Here is a 16,139-nt window from a genome sequence, read left to right on the forward strand (position 1 = left end):
GTGGAACGAGTTGTTTAGCATGAGCAGTAAACACATATTATAAGGGACCATTCAAGGTAAAGTGGTCCATTAACACCTTTGCAGTCATAGGACAAAGAGGAGGTTAACAGGTTAGGGGATGGTGGTAATAAAACATAAATCCAGTGTCTGTTTAGTTAGTCCATAGAAATTTGTATAGAAACTAAATAATGTTAATTTCAACACAATACTTTGAAATGAAAATTTTAATGTAGGTTTGGAATGTTGAAATGAAACAATGGTTTGTTTTGGTTTTTGAAAACCAAAAATAATTCAATTTTCAATTTGTGGAATTTTTGTCCCTCTCCTCTTTATATTTTGTTCTACCTCTTTAGTCCCCAGAGGGCTGCAGTGCCTTATGTGTATGCCAAAATAAAGGACTATCTTTGCCTTAAATTCTGTTATAATACTTGATGATCAGCACAAAGTGCACTTCAAAATAGACAGAGTAATTGGTCTGAACTCTTTCTGTAGGGGGTTTAACAGTGTTTAGGGTTTGATTGAAAATAGGTGTGGTCTTCTAATCTGTGTAGCCCTGAATGCCTTCTTTCTGTGCACTGAAATGTCTGTGTAGCCTCCTTTGGACAGCTTACCTCCTATTCCAGTATGTGTTTGAAAGCGTAAAGGGAGCTAAAATAATCAGGGCAATATCTGCCATGCAAGGTGCACAGTTTTTGTAAACCCACAGTGCCACCATCTTGAGCAGTCCACCAGGATGGATAGGGAGCATCAAGCAGCACAGGAAGGAATGGGGCAAAACAGGAAGGGTGTGAGGGAGAGGCATAGTCCACTAGGAGGGAGCATCAAGCGGCATGGGAATGGCTACGGAGGAATATTTGGTCCTGATTATGGGATTTGATATTTCGGGGAATTAACCATTTTGAGTTTGATGTTTGTGTGGATGCTGTCTTGAGCATGCTGAAGTGTGGGTGTTTGGGTGGTGTGAAGGAGGCAATAAAAACTAAGCAGGTGGAGAGAGGCTCACTGCACATATCCACCCAACATGGCATCCGAACAATATCCAGGACAAAGTTGTTGAACTGTTCTTATACAGTTGTATTTTAATACTTACTAGTAAAGTCCCCTCTGCAGCACTGTCAGGTTGGCTGTCGGCCTGGGTTTCAGTGGCCAATCTCGGATGCCATCTTTGCTTGGGTTTCTGGCTCAGGACTGTGCTTGGTGAAGAGATCCTGGTTGTTTGGGAGAATCTCCTCCTGGCCGGGGTCTGTGGTCACTTGGGTGCCTGACAGTTCTGTGGTGAAACTATTCCCTCTATACTGGGGTTTGGTGGTGGGTTCCTTGGCAAAACTCCAGTCCAGCTCCTCATAGTAAGGGCAGATACTAGGAACATTACTGGAGGCCTTGTTTTTGGGCTGTTTTCTTGTAATGCGCCAGAGCCCTTTTGCTTTGGTGTGGTACTGGGCTGCTGAGAGTAGCCATTTACCTGCATTTTCTCTACTAGCTGATCATAGAGCTTCACAATAGAACTGGTCAGGTTCCTCTCCCCAGAGGATAAGGAAGTCCAGGACCTCTGGATGTGACCACATGGAATCATGGGGCCTGGCTGCTACAATGGATTCTGTGAGGGTGAGCTTGCCACGAGCTGGAAACACAAAGTAGTGCACCTGACTGGGTTCCAGCGTTTAAACAGGGAGATGACATCTGCTCAAAGTGACCGTGGAGCAGTAGAAGGCACACAGGTAAGCAGACAGGCTGGTTCAGGGGCAGTAGTGCAGAATTGGATAGTACTGGGAAGACTACTTGAAGCTGTATGGCTAATCTGAAATAGAGATATGTACATATAAACCTCGTATGAATATCAGTCATTCTGTAATAGAACTGTTGCTTCCAAAGTGGATTAATTAGAGCAGGATAAAATGCCGGATTAAAATAAAATAAAAACTTGTCTATGGATACAAGACAATTTATGCTGAAAAAAACCAAACCAAAACAAAAAACACTATTCTTAAATCAACAGTATGATATATCTCCTTTAGCTAAGAGTTAGCTAACAGGAATCTTATAGAAATAATGTTTATGATGATTCTTAGCACTTACAAAATGTTATCATTGTTGAGTTTAGGCTAGTTCCTTTATCTGCATTTTAATGTTGTGCAGTAATTTCTCTCCCCGTCCCTAGTTATTTGGGAGATTGATATGTATATGGTATGGATCCCATTACCATAGCAGCTAATCTTTTGAGAATTCTTTATAGGGATTTCCCCTGCTTTGGGAAATGTTTTGTCTTCCCTTTTTATATCATCCTTTCCCCTAGCTATACAGTGTATGCCATTTGTTGCTTCTAGTTACTGTATTGCTGGAAGAATAGAGTTGTTTTTTTTAAATTGAATATGGGGAAAAGTTGAAAATGTGGCAAAATTACCTGCATCCATGGAGCTGAGTCTTAAGGCGATTCCAGAGACATTTCTCTATCTAACACAGTGTGAAAGACTTGAGTGTGGCATAGATCATCTGACACCCCTAATATTACAAGGGAAGGGGAGGTAAATGGTGGTCAGTAGGACGCTTTATTCTTATGCAGCGAAACTTCTCACTGATAACAGATGGTACTGAAGAGGAGATTTGTTTGTGGTTAGTGAAAATGTAACCTTTAATAATGGTTTAAGTGTTGGGGATGAGAGATGCTGTGGTGTTCAAGGACAGGAAGATTCTGGACATGAGGAACAGAAATTGCAACATAAAAGTCATTAGAAGATGGGAACTGGAACATTTGTATGCTGGTTTGTCATTAGGAAGTTAAAAGATTATTCTTGTCAGAGACTAGGTGCTAATTTATGTACAAACTGTCACCAAAATAATGATATCAGTTTTAATTCACACTTTTTTTGTTTTGGTAGAAAGTATAGGCACTCTTATGTGAGATTACAAGTTTCATGTTTTGATTTAAATTAGGAAAAAACAATTTAAAATAAATCAGTTCAAGGTACAGTATTAACAACAACAAATAATGCCCAGATATTGTACCAGCATAACTGAAAGTGTGAATTAAAACCAATGTTGTTATTCTGGTGACAGTTTGTACACAAGACTTTAGAATCTGTCTAGAGTCTCACATTTAAATTGTTAGTGTGTTCAGTGCGGGAGTTTGATATCTGCCTATCCAAGGGTAGTCTCTTAGCAGTCCCTCAGTGTTAATGGGAGAGAGGAACTCTAGTTCCCATCTCAGGCCCTGAAGCAGTCCAGCTTCACTTCCCAAACTCTCCTGCCTTTCCTAGGCTACCTCTGTCCCTGACCACCTGCGGCCTTTGTCCTGTGAGTATGGGACCTGAGTACAGCAAGTGTCTTCTTTCTGCTCTCATTCTTCAGGTTTGAGAGATCACACTGACAGCTGCTCGGTTGCACAGCACTCCCTCTGTTTGGGTCAGAACCTTTTCCCATACAGGTTTAAGGCAGAGAATTCTTTCTTTAGCCTAGATTTATAACATTTAAATGGCCCCAGAGACATATGGCCAGAGCAGCCTTAGTGTGGGTCTCTGCATAGTAGCCAGGAAAGGCCTACCTACTGAGGAAGGATGCATCTCCTCCACCACCCCCCGTCCGAATGCAACTGGGAAAGGACTTTGTTACCGCATATTTTAACTAATTTGAATGTTGGCTTTGTTAACATCTTCTGTTTCTGAATATAACTGGTCCTGGCAAAAGGGACTTGGAACTAAACTTGAGGTATTATTTGGACTGCCTTAACTGATTAATCTGCCTCCCTGGTTTGCACTGTTATGGCATTTACTACTTTATTCATGAAACTTAAACCATAGGGGAAGTTGCATGAGGGAGACAGAGAGAGAGAAAGTTGCCTAGGATTCAGGTCTAATACAATGTTGATGGTCAGCCCACACATTTTAAAATTTGACAGTCAAGGTCAAGTAGAGAAGGAATCTTTTACCTTTCATACTGTCAGATTTTAGAGAATAGTTGGATATTATTGACCTGCATGTGAGATTCATTTTTCTTCCTTTATAATAGCAAGAAAGACTTACTGCTTAACTTAACCTTCCCCTCAGAGAGGGTCAGTACACTATTACACCAAGAGGTGCTTAAATCATAGGCCTCCCCACAGATAAGTGCTAGCTTATTAGATGACTACAGAGCTGATGGGGAAAATTAATTAAGACCACACCCAAATTCTGAAACAGGATGCATTCATAACTTCACTATTTAATCACACTGCTCTTGGTTACAAGCAGTCTGCATCTTTCATCTTTATATTAGGGGTTTAGGCTCAGCTCTTTAGGCGTTGCTTTGCTCAGCTGCAAGGCCTAAGTAACTTAAGATGGCTAATTCTCATTTTTCTAAAATGACTTAGGCACTTAACATAAGAATGGCCGTACTGGGTCAGACCAAAGGTCCAGCCAGCCCAGTATCCGGTCTACTGACAGTGGCCAATGCCAGGTGCCCCAGAGGGAGTGAACCTAACAGGTAATGATCCAGTGATATCTCTCCTGCCATCCATCATCACCCTCTGACAAACAGAGGCTGGGGACACCATTCCTTACCCATCCTGGCTAATAGCCATTAATGGACTTAACCTCCATGAATTGACTGGGCGCTGTGTGAAGAAGACAACTTGGCCACTGCCTATTGTAAAGGCGCATTCTATGAGAAAGCAAGCCTCGTCGTCCACCTATGTAGCCCGTGTCCCTATCCAGGACATATGTAGGGCTGCCATGTGGTCCTCTGTCCACACCTTTTCCTCACACTATGCAATTATCTCCCAAGCAAAGGATGACGTCAGGTTTGGTAGGGCAGTACTCCGTCCTGGAAACCCTTAAACTCCTACCCACCTCCATCAGCTATAGCTTAGAGTCACCTATTGTGGAATACATGAGCAATCACTCAAAGAAGAAAGGACAGTTACCTGTTCTGTAATTGGCATTCTTCGAGATGTGTTGCTCAGGTGTATTCACATCCAACCCTCTGTCCCCTCTGTCAGAGTTGTCTGGGAAGAAGGAACCGAAGGTGGAGGGAGTGCGCAGCTTCCCTTATAGCGTGATATAGAGCCGTCATTCCAGGGATCGCAGCAATGCTCCCTCCTACGGGTACTGCTAAGAGAAAAACTTCTGGCACTGGTGCACGTGGCGAGCATGCACACCTACTGTGGAATACACCTGAGCAACGCATCTTGAAGAATGCGAGTTACAGAACAGATAACTGTCCTTTTTGTGAGGTCTTTTTGAAGTTCTTCACAGTCTGCTTTGGCCCTAACTATCTTGAGCAGTTTACTATCATCTGCAAATTTTGCCATCTCACTTTTTACCCCTTTCTCCAGATCATTTATGAATAATTTGAACATAATTGGTCCTAGGACTGACCCTTGGGGAACACCACTAGTTACCTGTCTCCATTCTGAGAATTTACCATTAATTCCTACCCTTTGTTCCCTGTCTTTTCACCAGTTCTCAGTCCATGAAAGGACCTTCCATTTTATACCATGACAATTTAATTTACATAAGAGCCTTTGGTGAGGGACCTTGTCAAAGGCTTTCTGGAAATCTAAGTACACTATGTCCACTGGATCCCCCTTGTCTACATGTTTGTAGACCTCTTAAAAGAACTCTAATAGATTAGTAAGACATGATTTCACCTTTACAGAAACCACGTTGACTTTTGCCCAACAATTTATGTTCTTCTATGTGTCTGACAATTTTATTCTTTACTATTGTTTCGACTAATTTGCCCGATACTGATGTTAGACTTACCGGTCTGTCACTGCTGGGATCATCTCTAGAGCCCTTTTTAAATATTACCATTGCATTAGCTATCTTCCAGTCACTGGGAACAGAAACCGATTTAAAGGACAGGTTACAAACCATAGTTAGTAGTTCTGCAATTTCACATTTGAGTTCTTTCAGAACCCTTGGGTGAATGCCATCTGGTCCCAGTGACTTGTTATTGTTAAGTTTATCAATTAATTCCAAAACCTCCTCTAGTGACACTTCAATCTCTGACAATTCCTCAGGTTTGTCACCTACAAAGGATGGCTCAGTTTTGGGAATCTCCCTAACATCCTCAGCTGTGAAGACTGAAGCAGAGAATTCATTTAGTTTCTCCACAATGACTATCATCTTTAAGTGCTCCTTTTGTATCTCGATGGCCCAGGGGTCCCTCTGGTTGTTTAGCAGGCTTCCTGCTTCTGATTTACTTAAAAGAAACATTTTGTTATTACTTTAGGCTTAGGAGGCTAAATCTCACTGAATGTCAACAGGAGTCAGGTACTTAGGTACTTAGTGGGATTTTCAAAGGCACCTACCTGTATCTTTTTAAATACCTTTAAAAATCTGGCCCTTAGGTCTTGCAACCCCAAGTGGAGCAATACCAAAATACTTTTAAAAATCTGGGAATTGCACCAGTAGAACTATGACTATGTCTACACTGTGAGCTAGAGGTGTGATTTCCCTGCTCATGTGCATATACTCACGCTAGCTTTTGTTAGGATATAGATATTCAGGCCTGTCTGCAAAGGCCTATACTTTAAGAATTTAGATGTATTCTTATCACTTAGCTAGTTAGAGAGGTATAAAAGAAAGAATCACAAATCACTGTCTCTGTAATGGCCATAGGTGGCAGGTTATATGGGCTCGAGGTGCCTGGCTCCAGCAATATTGAGGGCTGGGTGCCCTGCTCCAGCAATATTTGGAGCTGAGTCTCTCCTCCAACACTGCCTGGATCGGACCCCGGCCCCTGCGGGCCTCCTCCCCCTCCACCACGTCCCTGCCTGGAGCAGGTCCCAGCCCCCACCTGCCACTCCTGCCCCTGTGTGTCCCCCCAGCCGTGCCTCTGCCTGACAAAAAGCAGTGTGCGCCTCTCCCTTGCCTGCTCGTGCTCCTGGCAGAACTGCTGTCTGCTGCCTCAGGGTCCTAGCGCCCGCCATTCACTAATGGCAAGGCAGGCTGCACTTACCCTATGGTTCCGCCCCAGCCCTGAGCCTCTCCAACGCCCCCCCCATCACCCCACACCCTAATCCTCTACTCCAGCCCTAAGCCCTCATCCCCCTGCACCCTAATCCTCATTCCCAGCCAGAGCCCTCATCCTCGTGCACCCAAATCCTCAGCCCCAGCTCTGAGCCCCCCTGCAGCATGAACTCCTCATCCACAGCCCCAGCCCTCATCCCTCCACACCCTAATCCTCAGCCCCAGCCAGAGCCCTCATCCCCCCGCACCCTGATCCTCTGCCCCAGCTCTGAGCCCCCCCGCAGCATGAACCCCTCGTCCTCAGCCCCAACCCTCATCCCTCCGCACCCTGATCCTCTCCCCCAGCCCTGAGCCCTCCCACATCATGAACCCCTCATCCACAGCCCCAATCCTCATCCCTCCACATCCTAAGCCTCAGCCCCAGCCAGAACCCTCATCCCCCTGCACCCTGATCCTCTGCCCTAGCCCTGAGCCCCCCCGCAGCATGAACCCCTCATCCTCAGCCCCAACCCTCATCCCTCCGCACCCTGATCCTCTGCCCCAGCCCTGAGCCCCCCAATCATGAACCCCTCATCCACAGCCCCACAGCCCTCACTCCACACCCTAATCCTCAGCCTCAGCCAGAGCCGTCATCTCCCCATACCCTGATCCTCTGCCCCAGCCCTGAGCCCCATCTTGCATCATGAATCTCTCAGCCTCAGCCCCACAGCCCTCACCCGTGCACTCCCTCCTATCCCCAAACTCCCTCCCAGAGCATGCACCCCCACCCCTTCCTACACCCCCACCCCAGAGCCTGCACCCAAACTCCATCCCAAAGCCTGCACCCCTCACCCCTCCTGCACACCACCCCCTGCCCCAGCCCAGAGCTTGCACTCAGCACTCAAACTCCATCCCAAAGCCTGCACCATGCACCCCTCCTGCACCCTAATCCCCAGCGCAGGACGGGGTCCCCAGACCTCCCCCCCAAACCCCTCCCAGAGCCTTAGGCATGTGGGGACAGAGTTTGGGGGGCAGAGCTGGGGGAGAGGGTCCTGGGCACCACCAAAATTTCTACAAACTTGCCACCCACGGTAATGGCCTTCTTTTACTGTGACAGTCCGAGGTCTGGTTCTTCAGCTAAGCAGCAAAGGCAGCCTATCATAAGCATCTTTCCCAATTCTGAACCTTAGCGTCCAAAATGTGGGTGCCTAACCTCCAGTGCTTAATTACCAGCTTGGATCTTATCTTGTCGCACGCGGATTCCAGGCTTGCCTCGCTCTGGTCCCCAATTTCCTGGAGGGACCCAGATCGAGACTTGAGGTCTCAAACAGGGGAATATTCCACTTGCCTTCCCCCTCATCTCTCAACCGATTTCCTCTTTGGGCTACCTGGAAGTATGATGCAATCTCTTATACTACATACAAGAAGATGCTCTCCTTCTATTCCACCAAAGAGACCCCCAATCCAAGGCCAGAAGTTCTTTCTCTTCTCCCTCCACCATTCCTGGTGATGCAGAGTTTCACTATAGATTAAACAGAGATTCCTCCTTGTTCCTTAGAGCCTACCAGAGGAAACTCAAACAGTCTTAAAAAGAGTCTTCTATAAAAAAAAGAAGAAAAAGACATCAATATTCTCTGTATCAGATGACAATACAGGGCTATTGCTTATAAGCATATGAGTGACAGTTCTGATTACAGTATCCATTTGAATTCCAGCAGCTACACAATGTATAAACCAAAAGACTAAACCTTTATTGTTTTTTACCATGTACTTACCTTGGACAGAGTTGAGATAGACAGAACTTTTCATGCTGAGAGACAGAAAAATCCAGTTTCCTGATTGGTCCTCTGGTCAGGTGTTTGGTTCCCTTTGTTAACCCTTTACAGGTAAAAGAAACATTAACCCTTAGCTATCTATTTATGACACAGCCATAAACTGGGAAGTGTATGGTCACAACCTCACATTCTAAACTAGTCACATTGAAATAAGGTGCTATTGGGCTGTTAGGAATACAATCCTGTCCTGATATTCCTCTCACCTCCAGAGAAAGAGAAGAGCCTAGAAGATGTTAGAGGAAACTTAGTTTGATAGCATCCTGTCTGGCAAGAACTCACCTATCAATAGACACAGCTGGAAATTCTTATGTCTGTATAGGTGTAGTTGTGAAATCTTCACTTCCATATTGTTTTGTATGTTTATTTGCATGGTCTCTGTCTGGTTCTGTGATTGTTTCTGTCTACTGTATAATTAATTTTGTTAGGTGTAAACCAATGAAGATGGTGGAATATAATTGGTTAAATAACCATGTTACAATATATTAGGATTGGTTAGTTAATTTCAGGAAAATGATTGGTTAAGGTATAGCTAAGCAAAACTCAGGTTTTACTATATAGTCTGCAGTCAATCAGGAAAGGGGGCGGAGAATGGGAACAGGGACTGGGGATGGGGGAATTGGGATCATGTTTTGCTAAAGGAGGAAATGGGAACAGGGGATGGGAAGAGAAACAGGGACATAGACAAGGCTCTGTGATATCAGAGCTGGGAAGGGGGACACTAAGGAAGGAAACTGGAATCATGCTTGCTGGAAGTTCACCGCAATAAACATCGAATTGTTTGGGTATTGTTTCTCTCTGTTCATGCGAGAAGGACCAGGGAAGTGAGAGGGTGAAGGAATAAGCCCCCTAACAGCTTTGATCAAACAAGCACAAGTATAAAGAGCAGTGTGGACACAGTAATGCAGATGGCAGCAGCAGCACAGCTGGCTGAACTATGCCAAGTATATATGCACTGGTTTCAGGCAAGTATATACTCAGCAAGGCTAGCTTAAAGAGAGCTATATGTGTACATGAAGAGAGGAATGGCACCCCTAGTTTGTAATGTAAACATAGTTGTAGCAGAGTGAAGACTCACCAGCGCAGCACCTCCTGCTGGTCATTTGGGAATTAACTCATCCAGTACTCAGAGCGCCTCCTGGTGTCTCGCCTGCCTCAGCCCCGCCCCCTCCACCATGTCCCTCCCGGACCGTGGTGCCCCTTAGCCTGGGGTTCTGCCCACAGTGGTACCCCCACCCCCAACAGCCCACCTTGCCTCAGTAGCTACTGCCAGTCATCACCTGGCCCCCTCTTACTAGGGAAAACTGCAGTCTGTACCAGCCACTTATCACTGGCAAGGGGGTTGGACCAGCTGCCTCTGCCTATTCCTGGGCTGCACCTCCCAGCATAGGATGACCAGACAGCAAATGTTAAATATCAGGACAGGGGGTGGGAATAGGAACCTATATAAGAAAAAGACCCAAAAATCAGGACTGTTCCTATAAAATCAGGATATCTGGTCACCCTATCCCAGCACCAGTACCTGTATAGGGCTCTATCAAGGCCTCAGCCTGGGGAGGTGCCAGGCTGGAGCTCCCCAGCTCCTCTTGCCCTTCCACAGCCCTGCTCTGTCCAAGGTTCACCCTTTGCTCCTTCAGACAGCTAGGTCCATCTCTCTCCAAAACTAGAGAGAGACTTTGACCCAGATCCTACTTTAGGCCTTCTTATACTCCCAGTCTGACCCTGATTGGCTCCCTGGGGCAGCCCTTTCCCAAGGCTGTTTTTAACCCCTTTCACACCAGAGCAGAGTAACCGCCCCGCTACAATAGCTTACACTGATGTTGTTACACAAGTGTCAATTTTCTTAATGTAGTCTGGGCCAGATGCATTTAAGAAAAGAGTGGGTATTGGAAGAGACAATAGTGGATGAGGGGGACAAGCGGGTAGAAGAGACAAGAATGGATAGAGAATGAGACACACCAATGGGGAAGTGTGAGCTTGGAGAGGAAAAGCAGTTAACACACTATTCAGCTAATCTACAGATTATTCTTGTATACAACAACGGAGTGCCAGTCACTGCATTCTCCAGGTGCTGAACTGAAATCATTTACAGCCAACAATCAATAATATTTAGTAGAATAATGGATTTGAAAAATCATCAGCAGTTTGTAAGGAAGTTACTTTGGAAAAAAAAATCCAAATTCCCTGAACATCAGTCAGTATTACCCAAATGTAGCACTGCATGAGATGATTATTGATGAAATACAGAGGTTGCTAAGTGTTGCTAACTTTCTTCTTAGAAAGATAAAAAGGTTCCTGAGGTTATTTGTTTCTTCTACAGAAGCAGAATGCTGTTCCATTGCATTTTTTGCAGTTTTTGGCTTAAGATGCAATCTTATCCTTAAAACAGGAGGAAACAAATTCCTATCACTCTTAAATTTTTTTCTGGGATTTAAAAAATGAAGTTGCAATTTTTTTTAAGTTCGGTTTGTTCTCTAAGACACATCTAAAATGTCCACATCTACCATTTGGCACGGCTGTATTGATTGGGTCAGCGATGCTAGCATAAGATTACAGCTAGGTAAATAACTGATTATTCAGTTTGGCAGTAGTTTAGAAAAAATATTGGTTCAGGTCAAACTCAATCCAAACACACACACACACTAATCAGCAAATTGTAAAAGTCCATTTTGTGTTGAACACAACATGAAACACATTTCCAGCTGAAATATTTTGTTCTGGGCATTTTTGAAGGGCCAGCTTTGCCAGGTGAGGGGGAAAGATGCCCACCTTACAACTTTTAGCACAGTGCTTGGGCACTACTTGGGTTGTGGTAGGCACAGGTTTAAATCCCTATTCTGGAGCAGGGATTTGAACACAGGTCTCCCTGCTCCCCCAGTGAGTGGCTTAAGCATGAGGCAAGAGGCTATTCTGGGCTGAGTTTCAACCTTTCCTGTTGAGTCTATTGCACTTTGTATATATAATTAAATAGTAATTGGAGCAGGGACTTATTTGAACTTGGTCTTCTACACCCCAGGTGAGCGCTTTACCAACTGGGGTAAAAGTTATAAGGTGGGCTCCTCCTCCTCTGGCCCTTTTGTGAATATAACCCTCAACTTTTTCTTTAACTGAAATTATTCAGCAAATTTGTGTCAGATTTGCAAATAGTTTTCGGTTGACAGCTGTATTTTGGGGGGAATAAACTATTTGTCCAAAAACTTTTCCCCAATAAATTACATATGTGAAAAGAACTTTCTACAAAGCCAGTTTAGTGTTGCTCGCCAGGGACAGCTACTGCTTTTACTAGACCAGAAAGCAGTATATTTGAGCATCACTGGTAATGGAGATTAGATCACATCCAGAGCCCTCTTATCAGAGGCTGGTCAGTGGCCACCAAATGGTAGATACAGCAGCACAGAAACAAAGGAGCAAGACTTTGCTCCTCTCGTCTCCCTACATCTCCCCCTACCCCCCCAAAAAGGCCAGCTTATATCATGACTCCCAGAGCAATTGCCTTAAGTGCTTGGAGGAGTCACATGTTAAGGAGCAGTGCAGGATCTGCAAAAACTTTTGGCCCCGCACCCAAAAAGAGCGGGATATCCGCCTCAGGACTCTCTTGATGGAGTTTGCCTTCTGCCCGGCTTCTGAGCTGTCCAGGCAAGTTGCACTGAGTGCCTCAGCCTCTGTGTGCAGTGCACCAGTGGCACCTGGCTCCTCCCGGCACTGTTCACTTTTGCTGGTGCCTAAGAAGAAGGCCAAGAAGCACTCCCCAGCTCTGAGCCAGAAGGCCCAGGGTCATCTACCAAGGGACCCGGGCCTGCCTGCCAGGCTTCTCTGGAGCCAAGCGATCATGGTCATGAGTCTGCAGTTGGGGCTGCCAGCCCCCTTAAAGGTCTGTCACCAACTCCTGGGAGCGGTATGGGACCCACACCCCTGCCTGCATCGTCGTCATCCCAGGCTCCCCATTGCAGAGAGAGCATGGTCTCCACCTGTTCTAATAATGACCTTGGTGCCGCAGGACCTGACTAAGGCTCCCCAGGAGCACAAGTCTGCTGTTAAGACCTCTCAGGGTTCAGGGAACACTGCCAGTCACCGGACAGAAAACACTGATCTTCTCTGTCACGTTGAGAATCCAGGGGCAGATCCCAGCTGCATTGTTGGTTGCCCAAGCTGACATCCAGATCCCCTTGGCACTATTTACTGGCACTAGCCACTGCACTGCTCACTCTCTCGCTGATTGTCCTCCAGGTGTCAGTCCTAATCGCCGGTGCAGTGGGAATGCTCCCTGTCTCGGCACTGGTCTCACCAGTACAGTTCACCGGTCAAATATGCCTGGTCAGTGGCCGCCAGTAGCCACGACCAGTAAACAAACGCAGATGTCGATGACTGGTCACCAGAAGGTGGTTCCTCTGGTACAGAGAGCCAATTCAGCCCATCGCCCAGGTCCCTGAGTCTGCTCCCTTGTCTGCAGCACTGCAGTGGCAGCACGGCCAGTGGCCAACGCGGGGTGGCTGTATTGGAGCGCATGGGGGCTGTATTGGAGTGGTTGTGACGATACTCACTTCTCAGTGGATGCATCAGAGCATCGATCGGTAGCCCCACCAGTACTGGGCCCGGTACTGCAAGCTAGTTCCAAGGTCGGGGCAGAGGAAGCTGTGCCTACCCCTAAGCCTTCTTCTTCGATGATGATCAAGACCCCAGCACCTCTACCAGTGGTCCAGTCTTCCTCGTCAGTCCCAGAGAAGGCGGTTGTGGAACCTTCCAGAGCTAACCCGCCGGATGACTTTAAGGAGCATCAAGCCCTTCTCTGGCATGTGGTCGAGAACTTGAGGCTTGATGTGCAGGAGATGGCAGAGCTGGAGGACACCCCTCTCAATGTCCACTCAGCCTGTATGCCCGCCCAGGTCGCCTTGCCCGTACATGACGGGGTCCTCAAGATAGCCAACACCCTGTGGCAAATGCCTTCCTCCATCCCTCCCACATTGAAACGGGCCAAGAAAAAATACTTTGTGCTAGCCAAAGGTTTTGAATACCTTTATACCCCCCGCCCCCAGACTCGCTCGTTTTGTCTGCGGTCAACTAGAAGGACAAGCAAGTTCCCACCTCCTCGTCTCCCAAAAACAAGAGGCCAAAAAACTTGATTTATTTGGGAGAAAAAATTATTCAATCACTAGCCTGCAATTCCGGGTCGTGAACCAGTAGGCCCTGCTGGACCAGTACAATTTTAATCTCTGGGATGGTCTTAAGAAGTTCCAGGAATCCCTCCCTCAGGGTCTGGCCCAATAGTTTGGCACCCTGGTGGAGGAAGGTACTGTGGTGGCCAGATGTTCTCTGCAGATGGCATGGGACATGGAGGACTCAGTGACAAGGGTTGTTGCATTGGCGGTGGTCATACAATGCAGCTCCTGGCTCCAAACAGCGGGCCTCTCCCAGGAGATGCAGGCCTCTGTCCAGGACCTCCCTTTTGATGGAGGTGGCAGGTTTGTTTTCTGATCAAACAGATACCAGGCTGCATGGCTTGAAGGACACTAGGGCTACCCTTCACTCGTTGGGCATCTACACGCCTCAATCAGCCAGGAAGCCCTTCCGGCCACCACGATCCTGGCAACCCCATCAAAGATCTACAAGGAGAAGAAACACTAGTTTTCGTCATTGTCGCCCTTCTTTGTCCTGCTTGCCAGCCCTGCCTGAGCCCTCCAAACACCCAGGGGGCCAAAAGCAATCATTTGAGGGTGCATCCGAGAGCGATGCTCCAGACAGTCAACCGGAATCTACCTGCCTTTTCCTCAACTGTCTGTCTCTCTGCCAATTGGCTTGGTTGTGAGTTTTGTTGGAGCTACATGCCACAATTCTTGGCCACCCCTCCTTCCTGCCTCCCCCCCCGCCACTTTCCCGTCCCTCTTCAGTGACCCTTGTTATGAGCAACTCTTCATTCAGGAGGTCGAGAAGCTCCTGGGCTTGGGGGCTGTGGAGGATGTTCCTCAGAACATAGAAGGAAGAGGTTCTACTCTCATTACTTCCTAATTTTGAAGGCCAAAGGGGGCTTCAGACCCATCCTGGACCTGCATGGCCTCAACAAGTCTCTCAAGAAGTTGAAGATCGACATGGTCTCCGTGGCCTCCATCATTCGTTTCCTGGATCCAGGGGGCTGGTACACCACTCTCAACTCAAGGACATTTACTTTCATGTCTCCATATTCCTGGGGCACAGGTGTTTCCTGCATTTCATAGTGGTTGGGTGCCTCTTCCAGTTCACGGCGCTACCCTTTGGCCTGTTCTCAGCCCTCATAGTGTTCAAGAAATGCGTGGCACTGGTAGCGGCTTACCTGAGACATTGATGGGTCCAGATCTTCCCATATCTTGACAACTGGCTCATCAAGGGCAGGTCTCCAGAGCAAGTGCAACAGAGCTTTGATCTGATGCAGTCCATCTGCAATGATCTGGGCCTGTTAATAAACACAGAGAGGTCCACGTTAACATCAGTTCAATGCATAGAGTTTATCGGAGCGGTTCTTGACTCTACGAGGGCCAGGGCCTTCCTTCTGGAAGCACGCTTTCAGGTCATGTTGGATTTGATCACCCACATAAAGAGCCATCCTCTCACCACAGCCCACATGTGCCTGAGATTGATGGGCCACATGGCGGTATGCACATACGTGATCAGCCATGCCCATCTGTGGCCTCTGTAGGCATGGCTGGCCTCAGTCTATATCCCCAACAGGCATGCCCTGGACCGAGTGGTCACAGTACCGAGCCACATCCTGTCGTCCTTGGACTAGTGGCTGGATCCCAAGTTGGTGCTACAGTGGGTTCCCTTCATGACCCTGTCTCCAGCACTTACCTTGGTCTTGGATGCATTGGACCTAGGCTGAGGAGCCCACCTGGGCCACTCAACACTCAGGGCTGCTGGCTACAAAATGATCTAGCCCTTCATATCAACGTCAGGAAGCTCTGAGCGGTTTGCCTGGCCTGCCAGGTGTTCTTGCCACACCTGAAAGGCAATGTGGTGCAGATCTTGATGGACAATATAGCCACAGTGTGTTACATCAACAGGCAGGGCGGCGCTAGGTTTTTGGCCATTTGTCGGGAAGCGCACAGCCTCTGGGACCTTCCACCAGGGCTACCTATGTGGTAAAGTGGAAGCAGTTCACATGTTGGGCTATGGATCAACACATTCATGCAGAAGAGGCCCGCTGCAGGACATCCTGCATTATTTACTGCATCTTAAGCCCCAGGGCCTGTCACTATCTTCTATTAAGGTACTCCTGGCGGCCATTTTGGCTTTCCACTCTCTTTTTTGCTTCACTCAGGTACCTTGTGTCTAGCTCCCTGCAGCCAGGCCCTTCTCCGTTTACAAAGAGAGAAAGTCTGTTTGGGCTTCTGGCTCACAGCCTCTTATAGGG

General features: G+C 47.1%; 1 protein-coding gene across 1 annotated transcript in view; it reads right to left on the reverse strand.

Moving 5' to 3' along the window:
- The window catches only part of OPN4 (opsin 4), a 55,450-nt gene extending 40,074 nt beyond the window's left edge, over positions 1-15,376 (reverse strand). Inside the window, exons 1-2 of the mRNA XM_075072666.1 lie at positions 15,341-15,376; positions 15,063-15,182 (exon numbers count right to left, since the gene is read on the reverse strand). Of these exons, the coding sequence (XP_074928767.1) occupies positions 15,063-15,182; positions 15,341-15,376 (156 nt within the window). The remainder of the gene's footprint in view (positions 1-15,062; positions 15,183-15,340) is intronic.
- Positions 15,377-16,139: the final 763 nt, after the last annotated feature.

Source organism: Chelonoidis abingdonii, chromosome 15 (assembly GCF_003597395.2).
Source record: "Chelonoidis abingdonii isolate Lonesome George chromosome 15, CheloAbing_2.0, whole genome shotgun sequence".
Taxonomy (NCBI): domain Eukaryota; kingdom Metazoa; phylum Chordata; order Testudines; family Testudinidae; genus Chelonoidis; species Chelonoidis abingdonii.